At 56.4% G+C, this 13,869-nt stretch overlaps 1 protein-coding gene across 1 annotated transcript in view; it reads right to left on the bottom strand.

Annotated features, from left to right (window-relative positions):
• Window positions 1–12,047, bottom strand: part of ITIH1 (inter-alpha-trypsin inhibitor heavy chain 1) — a 14,780-nt gene extending 2,733 nt beyond the window's left edge. The window contains exons 1-20 of the mRNA XM_006169304.3: window positions 12,006–12,047; window positions 10,911–11,064; window positions 10,674–10,694; window positions 10,208–10,374; window positions 9,719–9,823; window positions 9,193–9,355; window positions 8,522–8,635; window positions 6,650–6,775; window positions 6,447–6,563; window positions 5,344–5,512; window positions 5,129–5,254; window positions 4,110–4,291; window positions 3,687–3,872; window positions 3,073–3,212; window positions 1,935–2,089; window positions 1,835–1,849; window positions 1,474–1,494; window positions 1,251–1,331; window positions 1,017–1,130; window positions 1–203 (exon numbers count right to left, since the gene is read on the bottom strand). Coding sequence (XP_006169366.2) covers window positions 1–203; window positions 1,017–1,130; window positions 1,251–1,331; window positions 1,474–1,494; window positions 1,835–1,849; window positions 1,935–2,089; window positions 3,073–3,212; window positions 3,687–3,872; window positions 4,110–4,291; window positions 5,129–5,254; window positions 5,344–5,512; window positions 6,447–6,563; window positions 6,650–6,775; window positions 8,522–8,635; window positions 9,193–9,355; window positions 9,719–9,823; window positions 10,208–10,374; window positions 10,674–10,694; window positions 10,911–11,064; window positions 12,006–12,037 — 2,391 coding nt within the window. The 5' untranslated portion in view covers window positions 12,038–12,047. The remainder of the gene's footprint in view (window positions 204–1,016; window positions 1,131–1,250; window positions 1,332–1,473; window positions 1,495–1,834; window positions 1,850–1,934; window positions 2,090–3,072; window positions 3,213–3,686; window positions 3,873–4,109; window positions 4,292–5,128; window positions 5,255–5,343; window positions 5,513–6,446; window positions 6,564–6,649; window positions 6,776–8,521; window positions 8,636–9,192; window positions 9,356–9,718; window positions 9,824–10,207; window positions 10,375–10,673; window positions 10,695–10,910; window positions 11,065–12,005) is intronic.
• Window positions 12,048–13,869: the final 1,822 nt, after the last annotated feature.

Consider the following 13,869-nt stretch of genomic DNA (forward strand, 5'->3'; position numbering starts at 1 on the left):
CCCATCCTGCCGCAGTGCAGCCTGGTCCCTCCAGGAGAACACTGGCCCACCCGAGCCGGGGTTCAGCGTGATGTTCTGTGGGGTAACTTCCAGCTGGAAGCCTGTCGCAGGGTTTGCAAATCCCAGCCGCCCGAAGTATGTGCCCTCGTGTTGCCCAGGGCTTCTGGCCTCGCTGCCAATGAGCTGCCCATTCACTGAGAAGCCTGCAGGGGGCAAGGAGCAGTCTGGGTGGGGAACTGGGTGTTGGCTTTTGTTCATGCTGCGCCTCCTTCCTGGAAGCTCCCACACCCCACTCTTTGTGGGTCTTCCCTCTTGTGGGGCCTTCAGGATAGCACTGCACACACCACCACACCTCCTGGGCCCCCTGCTGCCCCTCTTTCCACAGTAAAGACCCTGTGAGCCCTGGTTCTGGGCTGCTCCTTCTCTCTGGCCTCAGTCCCTCAGGGACAGGCTCCTGGGAGGTGCTGCAGACACAGTTCTTCACTGAGACCCCCACATCCTCACACCCTCACAGCCCAGCAAGTCTTGGCTCTGAAATTACCATCTGAGAATGCACAGCCTCACCTGTCTCCTCCTTTCCCTAAACTCTAACAAAGCAGGCTTCAGCCTGGCCCCCAGCAGGTGCTCAGCAGAGATTTGCAGAGGGCAGAGGGAGGAGAGAGAAGGGGCCAACTAGGAGGCCCTCCTGAGAGGGGTGCACTTTGAGATGTGGGGAAGGTGGGCCAGGACTGCTATAAAATTTGTAGGACCTAGTATAGAGTAAAAATGAGGACCCCTTGTTTAAAAATCGTGAAAGATTTCAATACTGCGATAGCACAGCATGAAAGCCAGCACGGAGCCCTTCTAAGCTGCACGGGTCACAGCCCAGGAGGGTCCCAGCTGGATGGGGTGAAGGGTGGACGGTGCACAGGGTGGTGGGCAGTGGAGGCCTTGGCCACAGTCTGTCCAGGGCTGGATGTCACAGGCAGAAGAACTGGCCCTGCCTGGCCTGGCAGAGGCGTGAGGTCCTCCCATACCTGTGTCGGGGTCCTGCACCAGGCTGAGGATCACACCGGGCTCCTCGTTGATGTTGAAGCACAGGGTCTCCTCTTTCTGGGGCACGCGGATGATGAAGTGGGGATCAGTGTCCACTGAGGGCACAGCATGCAGTCTGTCAGAGTGGGAGTCTGGCCGGGCACGAGGGTCCAACCAGGCCACAGACTGAGTGGGGGCTAAGCACGGCCAGCCTTCAGATCCTCCCAAGGACTCACCGCCAGTCACTTGGTCGGGCAGCGGGTAGACGCTGGAGCTGGGGCGAGTGGGAGAAGGCTGCGAGGCCGACAGCACGAACGCTGTTGAGAGAGCGAGTGGCACTTAGGAGGAAGGGGCGTGGCCTCCCTGGGCTGCTGGTCCCTTTTCTGAGGCCCCCTGAGAGCTGAGGCATGTGGCAGAGAGAGAGGTAGAGGTGGGAGTGCCAGGTCGGCTGCCACTTACTCTTTCTGGGTCCCAGCATCTCTGCAGAAGACAGGACACAGAGGACAGCGTCTCACACGATGCCCTCCAGGAGAGGAACACGGTCAGTCCACAGGTGTGCCTGGGCCTAGCCCTCCCCCAGGGTCCTCCCCACAGACGCAGTGCCCAGGAGGGGGCAGAGGAAACCAGTGCGGGCCTCAGACAGCACAGAGGCTCCTGAAGCTCAAGGCCACAGCTGCGAGTTTGCAGGGAGGTGGGAAAGGGGTCTGGGGGAAGGAGGAGCCGCGGAGCAGTGGAGTCAGGGAGGGTGATGGACTGGATTCTGCGTGCCTGGGGGCTGGCGTGTGAGGCACCTGGCCAGCCACTGAGCTTTCAAACTCACCCAAGGGCAGAGAATCTGGGTGGGAGGAAAAGAGAAGAGAGTTAAGGCCTGGTGCGTCCTTGGCCCACAGCCTGCCCACTGCAGACCCCTGGTCCTGTACCCTCCGGAGGCTTGTCGATGGTGGGCTTCAGGCCGTCCTCGTCTGTCATGCCCCTCATGGTCATAGAGGTCAGCGGGGTCACGAACTGGTAGGCCAGCGACATCTGCAGCGCCTGGGATGACAGTCGGGCCTTCTCCTCCCCCTCCACCTTCATCCTGCAAGTGAGACAGGTGCCGGCTCCAAGCTCCCAGCGACCAGGACGTGACCTCTCCCACCCCTTCCTTCTTTCATTCATTCACTCATTCATCGGATGAGCACTGAGCACCCACGGTGCCCTGGTCGGTGTCTGTCCTCAGGGCACTCCGGGTTTAATGACCCCCCACAGAGGAAACTTTAGGATTGAGGGGCCTCAGAGATACCCTGAGAATTCAACAGCTGAGAGATCCGGGTCAGGTGGCCTAACCTCACAAGGCCTCAGTTTGCTTGGCCATTCACTGTGAATGACGGGGACTCCTCTCACACGTCACAAGGATTACATGAGGTTATCTGGACAGAGCAGCCCCAGAGCAGGCAGCAGCAGGGGGAGAGGTTCTGGGGGACCACACCTACACTCTCAACTGACTGGTTGGCTTTTTATTTTTATTTATTATTATTTTATTAATTTGCTATAGGGTACATGCATTCGCCAGAGAAAGACAGTGAGAGAGGAGAGAGAGAGAGAGAGAGAGGTAAAGTGAGGAAGCAAACAGCCAGGTCCAGGATTCGAATTGCAGTCAGCCATGTGGGAATCCAGTGCCTGAACCCCTTGCCACCTGCCAGCCCCTGACCGGTTGATACAAACTCGGTGAGAGAAGCAGAAGGGGAGTAAACCCGACTATGGCCATCTCGAGGGCCCTTCTCCGTTCACCACCACGGGGTGGAGAGAGAAAGAGAGAGAGAGGAGAGAGAGAGAGAGAGAGGTAAAGTGAGGAAGCAAACAGCCAGGTCCAGGATTCGAATTGCAGTCAGCCATGTGGGAATCCAGTGCCTGAACCCCTTGCCACCTGCCAGCCCCTGACCGGTTGATACAAACTCGGTGAGAGAAGCAGAAGGGGAGTAAACCCGACTATGGCCATCTCGAGGGCCCTTCTCCGTTCACCACCACGGGGTGGGGAGGACCTGGGGGACAGTGCACACCCCTAGAGTGGCAGGAGCTTACCGCTTGGCCAGCAGCTCCTGGATGGTGAGGTAGGCCCAGAGGCGCTCCACGTGGTTCTCCAGCATGTGGCCGCGCTCCCGGAGCAGCCGCTTCATCTCGTCCTCATCCACCAGACAGGTGGTCCTGAATTCTTGCCCCTCCTGAGTCGGGATGGGGAGAGAAGCCGTGCGTCCTGTTGAAGACAGCTCTCGCCACCCCCAAGGATGGACTACCCATGTCCTAGACCCAACACTGCCCGCGTGGTACAGAAAAGGCAGTTGGACACTCGCCCCAGTTCATCCGGCCGGTCAGGACAGATCCAGGGCCCAGCTCGGTCCTGCTCACTCAAAACCTGGGTTCTGAACCCGTGACATCACCACAGGCCTGGAGTCCATGCCCTGGCAGGCAGGGTCCATGCTTATGCCCCTCCCGCCACACCTGTGCACACGTGTGCCTGCACTGCCCCACCACACAGAGCTGGTGTGCAGAGGGAGTTCAGGCCTGGCCGGTGTGTGGCATGGTGCGGTGAGGGCACTACTGGGGGGAAAGAGAGGCCCCTGGGGGTGGAGGGTGGGAAGTGGTGTAAGTCGGGAGCCTTCCCATCCTCCCTCCACCCTCCACAGCCTGCCATTTACCCCGCGGGCCTGCACGTCGGCCTTGAAGCTGCCCAGCTTGTGGTCCGCGATGCGCCCGGCCACTACGATCTCCGAGCCTTCATAGTACTGCTTGTGGCGGTGCTGGGTCAGGGCCGACACGGCATCCTGCGGGTACTGCAGCTCCACATCCACCAGCAGGGGCTTGGCTACCTGGCTGTAGAAACCCTGCAGGGATGAGGAGCAGCCTCAGAGCCTGCCCACAGAGCAGGGTGTCCGGATCCCCACTTTAGACAAGGAATCCGAGGCTCAGAGAGGTTAAGTAACTGGCCCGAGCTCACACAGCTGATCTGAACTCCAGGCCAGAGCTCTGCCTGCTTCTCTAGGCTGGCGGGCAAATGACCATCAAGGCGGTGCTCCCCACGGGCGCGCTGGGCAGCACATGGGAGGGGCGCTGGAGAAAACCTGCAGTTGCTGGGTGGCGTCATGGTCCTCGTAGATCCTCTGGGCCCGCCCGTTGTTCTCCATGGACATGACCTCCAGGAAGTTAAAGTCCAGATTGTGGCCGAAGCCCAGGTTGTAGAGCGGGAACCTGCCCCGGATGGCGTCGCGGATGTTCGTGAGGATTTGGGAACGGTCGGTCACCCCTGCAGCCACACAGCCAGCCAGTGATGGGATATTGGCCCAGAGGCATGTGGGGCACCATGGGGCTCTGGGGGACACTCCCCGGCTCCAGGCTCCCATCTAAACCATCTCCCTTTCCCATGGACATTTCCAGACATCGCCTCCTCCCTGCTCGCTTGGGTGAGTGACAGCAACTCATGGCTCCTCCAAGACAGGCCCTCTGTTTGGATCCCCCAGGAACAGATCCAGTTCTGCTCTGAACCCTCCTGCAAGGCCCTGCCCACCTTTCTGTTCTGGCTTCACTCCTTTCGCACGTGCCCACAATTCTGGACGCACGCTATTTTGTTTGCTCAAACTATCTCTTCTATGAGTGGGCCCTTCCTGTCTCCCTCTCCTCCTTCCAGATTCAGCTCAACAGTCACCTCCTCCAGGAAGCCTTCCCAGACCCTGGCTGTGGTTCTGCAGGCTCCCTGGCACCCTGCTCCTGGGTCTGCCTGCCCTGGTGAACCCTGAGATTCTTGAGAGCAGAGGCATGTCTCATTTTCTGTGTGTCTTCTCAGTCCTAACCCTATGCTCAGCACATGGTGGGCACTGGATAGATGATTAATTAAACTCAACCTGGGAATCCTGCCCATTCTTCAGGGCCCTCTCCAGTCGCATGTCATGCAGAAATGTCCCCAATTTCCCAACTCACAGGACAGAGCTGTGCCTTGGAACCCTCGCAGACCTTGTGGTCTGAATTGTTTTCAGTGCTTGACTTTACCTGGAGCCCTTCTGTCCCCTCAGGGCCTCTCACCTTTGGCTTGAATGCCTCTAGACACAAGATCCCCACCGCCCAGGGCGGCCCTCCAGGTGCTTACCCTCCGTGGGCTCCCCATCTGTCAACATGATGAGAATCGAAGCGTGGTTGCTGAGTTCTGGGAGGCTTCCTTGAGCTCGGTTCAGGATCTCAATTCCCCGGAGCAATCCTCCATTCAGGTTTGTGGCTGCGAAGAAAAGAAGACAGACCAGGGTATGCCCTCCTTCCAAGAGGACAGAGGCAACACCAAGGTGGCCCTGACGCCCGGCCCCTTACACCCTGCCAGGGAGAAGCTCTTCACGAAGCTTCGAGCTGCTTGCAGGTTGGCCTGGGATGCTTGCACTAGGGAGCCCCTCCATGACTGCACTTGAGACCCGAAGAGGACCAGGTCAAAGTAGTCTCCCGGCTGCATGTCATCCAGGATTTTAAGGAGTGCTTCCTTGGTCTGCAAGGACAGGAGAGTCAGTGGAAGGACTCGGCCCAGCGTGGCACCAGGACATATTTTCCACGAACTTCAGATACCTGTTTCAGAGACCCCACAGGGCAGAGGGCCATGGTGGACAAACAGGAGGGAATGAGCAGGACAGCCAGGTGGCCCCAAGAGAGGAGCATCCTGCCAGGCCAGGGACCCAGCATGGGGAGGGGTGGGACCAAGAGAGAAGAGCCCAGGAGGTTGTGTTTCTTTCTTTCTGTTTTTTAAAGAGATTTTTACTATAGGGCACGTGCGCACGCTGGAGACAGAGAGAGAGAGAGACAGAAAGCAAGAAATCACCCTCCAGAGGGGATGGCCACACTTCACTTTTTTTCTCCTCCATTCTCTTCTCAGGATCTTGAGCACGCATGCACATGCACCCAGCGTGAGTTTTAAGCCACCGGGTCTGGGACTTGAACCACGGTCGACTATGTGGAAGTCCAGCAATGTAACCATTACACCAACTGCTGGTCCCAGGAGGCTGTGTTTCTAAAACGACTTGTGCAGCCATGGTTTCACTGCATGGGATAGGGACAGGGCCTCGGGTGCCCAGAGCACTATGGGCAGGGAGCTGTGCACTGCGGCAAGATGCCTTTCCAGGGACTGCCAAGATTACCCCTGGTGCTTGTAATGCAGAGTTCCTCCTCTAAGCACTTCTCAGTCGGGAAACTCTGAGACCCCGTGAGCACTGTTACCATTCTCAGGTTTGCCACTGACGAGAGTGAGTGCACCTGACCAAGGTCTCCCAGTGAGGAAGTGGTGGCTGATCCCACTGCTGCAATTTCCTGTTACTCCACCCTGCCTCCAACCAGAAGCACCCATGGCCAACCAGACTGGCTAGAAAGTGGCCTCGGGTGTGATGGGCTGCAGACGGTCTCCTGAGTGTGCTCCAAGAGCTGCAACTTACCTGCTTCACTTTCTGGCCTTCCATGGAGCTGCTGATGTCGATCACGAAAACCACGTTCTTATTCATGTTTGTCAGGTTTTGGGGGGCGAAGAAGTGGGCAAAGTGGTTATTGGCCACCTGCGACAGACAAGAACGAGTGACGCCTCTCTTGCGAGCATCCCTTGCCCACCCTCTGGGTCTTGGGCCCAAAGCTCCAGGCTCACCAGGAGGTCACAGAGCTTGTCACGATTGACATCATAGGTCACCCTGAAGTCCCCGTTCAGCAACGATGTTGAGCATTTGGGGCAGGACTGCTGCTGTCTCACGGTGGGGTGGAAAAGCACGTGACCCTGCAAGCGTCGAGGATGCGAGATGTTACTGGTTTGTGGAACCACAGACGGGCTGTTTGTTAAGACGATCTAAGAAGGTGTGTGAGGGGGCCAGCCCCCATAGCCTAGTGGTTACAGGAGCTAGATCCTACATGGCCAACTGAGTGGTTTGAGTCCCAGCTGCAGTGGTTTGGGAAATGCAGAGGGCACGTGTGTGCATGCATGTCTAAAATCCTGACAGGATGGGGAAATGGAGGAGAAGGGATTGTGGCGTGACCCCGCCCAATTGGGGATGCTTTCTCCTTCTACCTCTCTTCCTGTCTCTCTGTCTCTCTCTGGTGAGCACACACACATACTCTGTCAAAAAAAAAAAAAAGAAGAAGAGGAAAAGAAGGCATGCATGTTTGCATAGGCTCAGAAATGAACACAGTGGGCCACTCAGGTAGGCCACACAGGTCGGCCATATGTGGGAGTCCAGCGACATAACCACTCCATCATCTGCTGGTCCTAGGACTTTTTATTTGTACTTATTGTTTGTTATAAAAAGTAAGATATGAAAAAAAACCAAAAAACTAAACTAAACTAAAAAGCTTGAGAAGAATTGTTAGGAAGACAAGGACCCATTCCCTTCCCTTGATCCCCCAAGGAAAGCAAACCTATTTGACAACTCTGAGATGTCGTATTTTATTTAAAAGGAATCCCCCAGCAGGTTGCTCAGTGGTTACAGTGCTGGACTATCATGCAGTCGACTGAGGTTTGAGTCCTGGACCCGGCGGCTTAAAAACTCACTCCAAAATCCCAAGAGGACAATGGACAAAGGATTGTGATGTGGCCATCCCCCCTGAGAGGTGATTTCTCACTTTCTGCCTTGCTGTCTCTCTGGTGAGCACATATGCCTGATAGCAAAAATCTCTCTTAAAAAAAATGAAAAATCGGGGCTGGCAAGTGGCATGGTGGTTACGGTGCTGGACTCCCACATGGCCGACCATGGTTCCAGACCTAGCAGCCTACTTTCTCCCTTTCCCTTTCTCTCTCTCTGGTCAAATTAAAAATGAATAAAACAAATAAAGTTAAATAAAGAATTCTTAACAATTTAAATAAATAAAAAATAAAAGGAATTCCCCCAAAAGGTAAGAAACATTTCTTTTCAATGAATTGCTACCAAGTCACCACCTAAGATATACAGAAACCAAAGGGTTCCCCCTTGGCTTGGGCTGAGAGCGAGTCAGGAAGCCGGGGACCTACTAGGCCACCTACTCGTGGGGCACATTCCTCCAGGCCCTGGGGTCGGGGCACACAGAGGGCTTCTGGAATTCTTGCAAGTAGGGGACAAGTGACAGGTCACTGGATAGGTCACAGGCCTTCCAAACTTGGTATCCAAGAAAACCGAAGCTTGGAGTCCTAAAACACAGCAGCATCTGACGTCCGTTTAGGTGGGGCACATTTTCCTGCTTTCCCCGGGCATGAGGCGGGCGAAGAGGAAACTGAGGCTCACGCAAGCCAGCAGCTTGCCCTGGACCACGCAGCCGGTGAGCTGGCCCTACAGCCGGTGCCCTCCCTGCCTCAGTGTACAAGCCTTTGCCCAGCTGCTCCGAGAACCAGGGGTGCTAAGGTCCCTGGAATACCGACCACGAGCACCTGCTTCTCTCGCCCGGGGGCAGCCTGTGGCCCCTGCCCAGTTCCTGGGCTAAGACGGGGCGTTGCATCAGGGTGAAGCCAGACTAGGAAATCCCTGCAGAGCCCCCATCTTCTTTGCCATCCATGTACCTTTTTTCCTGAGAAGGACTTCTTGATAGTTTGGGCTGCCAGTTCCTTGGGGAGGAAGGAGGCCTGGGCATCTAGCTTGCTGATCCCCTGGGGCTCAAAGATGTCCACATCGATCTGCAGCAGCGAGGCAAATTCTGTACCGAGGCTTCCGTTCAGGCCACTACCAAGCCTCAGCTAAGGGCCAATGTGTCCTGGCCACCTCCCGTGTGCAGGCCCCCACTCTCCTGGCCCCCAGCACAGAGCCTGACACAGCCCGGGCACTCCAGAAACACTAGCTGGATGAAGGGGCGATGCCTGCACCCTCCTCTGAGCCACCGTTTCTGTGTCAGCGATAGTCACAGCCCCTCAGCCTGCCAGGACTTCATGCTTTACGAGTTACCTGGACACTCAGTGCACCTGTGATCCGTGTGGCTGTCATGAGATGCACAGCAACGCCCCACATGGGCGATGAGCAAACTGAGGCTCAGAGACTAGGAAGAGCAGGAGGGCTCGGGGAGCTCCCTGCCCAAGAAGAGCCCATGGGAGCCCACTGTGAGGGGCCAGTCCCGTTCCCTGTGTGCTCCGGCTTGGGTGACATGGTGGAGACTGAGCCTGGACTGAGAGCCAGAGAGTGGGGAAGAGAGAGAGTGAGAGCGAGAGCCAGGAGTCCTGGCCCAGGACCTGTCATCTACCTCGAAATGATGCACCAGCTGCTTGGGCTTGACTTTAATGACAATTTCGTACTCCATGAGCTTTCGCTTCAGCACCTCCTCGTAGGTCAGCTGAAACGTGACCTTGCTCTGTGGGTTGATGGTCATTTGGATGGTGAACTGCTCCATGTTCCTCCCCGAGGCCCTGCACGCACCACCAGGCGACCACAGGCAGACAAACGGTAAGTTACATATGGCTCCTTGTCATCTGCATGGCCTTGAGGGGCAGTTTCTCTGACTTTAGTGCCACACCTAGGTACCTTGACCCTTTTTCCTTGTCTTGACTGGCTGGTCAGGGCCCAAGGAGTGGGAGCCCCATCTATCCCTGAGTCAGATCCTGGGGAAGAGCAACTGCACAGCCTTGGCCAGTGCTCTGGCGTCTGGATCTGGGCAGTTTGCTCACTCGTCCATCATTCTGGTCCCCTACTCAAGGCCACCCTGCAGCCCTCAGATCTGTCCTGGCCGGAGGACAGTCCCAGAGACTAGGCCAGCAGGGCCCGGAGCATACCTGACAAGGCCAGCGTTCTCCCCTGAGATGGCAGCTTTCCGGTACTGCTTCCAGGCCGTCACTTTGTCCTTTATGTCCCCGACAAATGCGTTTTTATCTGCCGTGCTGCAGGGAAGGAAGGGGGTCCTCAGCGTACCCTCCTTGACCACTCAGGTCCTTCATATCGGAGGTGCGTGGACCTCAGGGAGGCCCTGTCCATGTGAGCCCTTGTGGGAGGGTGTCTCGGGGGCCCACGGGAAGTGGGGCCAGTAGGAAGCCATGGGTCCTAGCCTTTGCTCCTTGTGCCCTGGGCTGAAAACGTGCTGTCAGAGGTCTCAGCCTGCTCTCCCAGGTGGGAGCTGGGAACAGACCCAAAGGGCTTCTTCTTCCCTGAGAGCTAGGGCTGGCCTGGGACCCTTTGGGGAAGGGCCTCTCTGAGCCGTGGTCTTAGGCTGGGGCTGGAGAGTGGACAGCTCCGGGCAGGGTGTGGGACTCAGGCGGGGTTCGCACATGGCGAAGTCACTGATGAAGGCCGTCTTGGGGATTTCCACGTCGAAGGCCACTTCCCTGGCTTCGTTAGCAGTGTTCACCATTTGGCTGGTGATGACATAGTGAGCAAAGCGAGAGGTGACTTTGCAGTTGACTTTCAAACTCTGGATGAACACGCCGTCCACGGTCTGAAGGAAGACACAAGGGACCTGTGGTCTGGGATGAAGTCTGAGCAGTGAGAGGCCCCTGTGTGGCGCTGGGGCTCAGCACCCCGCTCCTACGAGAAGTGCTCCGATGTTAGAAGAGTAGGCTAGACCTCCCGGGAAGACCCCTTCTCTCTACCTGAGGCTGGACTGTGGGACACGAGGCAAGGTGAGGGTAAGCCCCCATTTCCAGGAGACCTGAGTGTCCCCTGCTTGAGGCACTGACAGAGGGGTGGGGAGAACAGCCTGGACAGACCCCCAGGTGGGGCGAGACGTGCACTCACTGTGTCCACAGTCTGCCGCTTCTGCAAAACAAAGCCAGGGCGAGTGTGGGCTCGGGTGCTCAGGGGACCAAGCCTGCCTGCCCAGGAGTGGGAGGGGGACACAGCTGTGCCTTCTGGGAAGTCAGAGGTGGCTTAGGCTGGTGGGAGACCCGGCCCAGGAGTGGGGGGTCTTGTGTCCCTCCCCATCTCCCTCTAGGCTCAGCTGCCTGTCTCTGCCCTGAGGGCTTTGCCACATACCTCGCTGGTCCTGGACTTGCCAGTGGCTGACCCCAGGGCTGGCACGGCCAGCGGGGTGAGGAAGGACACCAGGTACATGCACAGCAGCGCTTGAAGCCCCATGGCACCGTCCATCGTCTCAGGGCTCTGCTTCCCTGTCCCCTCACTCAGACCACTGATCAATACAGTGCCGGATAAACATGGTTTAAACATTAGACAGGGCGAAGGCAGTTATTACGGTTTGGAGAATCAAAACCGGCAGTGAGAGCTTTCCAGCCTCTCCTGGAGGTTCTCAGCCCAGGATGGTGTAAGTCCTGACCAGACGCCCAACAGCTCCCCGCTGCATAGAACCGCACCCAGCCAGTGTGGATTGCCCCCCCCAACCCCTGCCACCCCGATGGCTCATCTTGCCCTGGGTCTGGCTCGGGGCAGCGGCAGTGATATGGTGACACGTGGCAGGAAGCCACAGGTGAAAATGGATCGCTAAACTGCATCAGGCTTTACTTTCAAAATTCCCTCAGCATCAACAACCTTTTCAGTCTGCTTTGTCCAAGGGAGGCAGGTACGGGTGGCTTAGAAAGGGCTGTGGCAGGGCCGGGCAGTGGAGAGGCAGTAACACAACCAGACGCACATGGGGAAGGTCCTGGGTGTTATCCTGAGACCTTCCTGAGCGCGCTGGGCACGCTCATGCTCCCCATCCAGACCAGCTGGGCCTGTGGGTGCGAGGGACAATACGAAGACCCTGTGAGGGTGTCTGTCCTCTCTCGCACTCATGGAAAAAGTAGATACATCTTTATTTATTTATTTTAGAATTAATTAGTTGATTTATTAGACCAGAGAGAGAGAGTGAAAGTAAGAAAGCAAACTACCAGGTCCAAGACTTGAACCGTGGTCAACCGTGTGGGAGTCCAGCACCCTAACGACCATGCCATCTGACAGCCCCAAAAATAGATACTTTTTTTTTTTTTTTTAAGAGTATTGTGACAGCTTCCCATGCCCAGGGCACTCACAGTGCCAACCCTAGCCATCATTCTGTCAGGGCAGGCTGTGCAGCCAGGGGGAGGCGCATGGGTGGCCCATGCTTTAGACCATTGGCATCCCTCAGGGCCCTCCTACCCAGATCTGGAGACAACGGAAGTACGCCTCATCCCCTTCCACCCGGGCAGGGGCACCTGGCAGATAAAGGGGAGCTAGGACTGATTATGTGTCACGTGTTGCTCTTCAGCCTTTCAGTGTCTAGTTCTCTCATGATGACGCTGGTCCCTCCCACAGCAGAACAGGGCTTTGAACTCAGGCCGCTGAGTCACTCTGTAGCAACAGAAACACTCTTGGCATTAGGAGAAGCAAAGACAGAGATTGCAGAGACTGGAGTCCCCAGACACCCTGCCATACATGCAGTTTCTTAGTTTTTACGCTCAATTGCTCCCTGTCCTCCATAAGCCACAGCACACTGGGCAGACAGGACCTCTGGACAGTCCTGTCTGTGTCCTGGGATGGGACATGCAGGCTGCCATGACCCCCAGTGAGAAGAGGGGCCCTAGAGGCCTCACTGGTCTGTTTGTTTGTCTTGGACCTTGACACAGAATGGTTTCTGGGAAAGGGTTTACTGTCCTCAGGCCAGGATGACCTTCCGGCCTGTTTCTGGCCTTTGTGGAAGATGAGATGGACCGAGATGAAACTGTGCATTTGAGGTTCTGTTTATTCCTGGCACTAGCACGGACCAAGCCCTGTGATGTTGGGCACCATGCCAGGCACCGGGTACCACCATGCCGATGCTCGAGTGCCTTGCTGCCTTCACTGAGCTGGTGCCTTGGGGAAAGGAAGGCAGGCAGGCAAAAGAAGGCCAGGGAAGCCCAGGGAGTGGGCGGAAGTGGGCGGAAGTGGAGAGGAACATTAGGAGGAGCTCCTCTCCCATAGGGATAGAACGGTCCTGGAGGAGGTTCAGGGGTGGAGGAGGGGGAAGATGGGGGCATGCAAAGTGTACTTGGGGAATCAGAGGGTAGGGAAGGAGGCTTGGAAGTGGTTTGGGACTAGCTGGTGCAGGGGTCTGCGGGTGGCCAGCCATCTGGGTGGAAACCATTCAAACCCAAGCTTCCCATGCGGTCCTAGCCCTGTGCCATGGTGTCTTCCTGCTTGTGTCACCATGGCTGGGCCACCACTTAACCTTTTTTTTTTTAGAGAGAGATTTTTGCTATACGGTATGTGTGCTCACCAGAGAGAAAGAAAGCAAGAAATCACCCCCGGGAAGATGGGCCACCCTGCAATCCCCTCTCCTCCATTCTCCTCTCGGGATTCTCGGCACGTGCATGCGCACAGGTCTGGCATGAATTTCAAACCGGCAGGTCCGAGACTTGAACCACGACAGAACCAAACGCCCTCTGCTGGTCCCCCCTTAACCATTTTTATGTAAACAGTTTAGTGGCATAAAGTACATTCATATTGCCATGCAATCATCACCACCATCCATCTCCCTTGATTTCTTTTTAAATTTAGCCAGGGAGTGTGTGTGCTTGGCACAGGGACAGAGGGGCAGGCAGGGGTTGGGGCGGGGGGAGAAAACACCCCCTGTGGAGAAAACACCTCTTCCATCGTCTTCCTTTTGGGATTCTGAGCTCACATGGGCACGCTCCGTACATGTTTCTCTTGCCAGGTCTAGAACCGCACGGTTGGCTACATGGGATCCAACCACCTTAACCGCCGGGCCATAGATGGCCCCAATCCATCTTGCCCTCTGCAACAGAAACTCCCAATTCCCTTCTCTCCTTGAGCACTGGCAAGCAGCATCCTACGTTGTCTTTACGAATTCGTCTACTGTAGACACCTCACATAAGTGAAATCGGACACTGTCCTTTTCTGACGTCATTTCACTTAGCGTGACGCCCTCGAGGTTCATCCACACCGTAGCTTACGTCTGATCTCTTTCCTTTTGAAGGCTGACTCCTATTTCATTGTGTGTATATTCCACGAGTTGCTCATCCAT

This window comes from Tupaia chinensis, unplaced genomic scaffold (genome assembly GCF_000334495.1).
Source record: "Tupaia chinensis unplaced genomic scaffold, TupChi_1.0 Scaffold147003_1, whole genome shotgun sequence".
Lineage (NCBI taxonomy): Eukaryota > Metazoa > Chordata > Mammalia > Scandentia > Tupaiidae > Tupaia > Tupaia belangeri.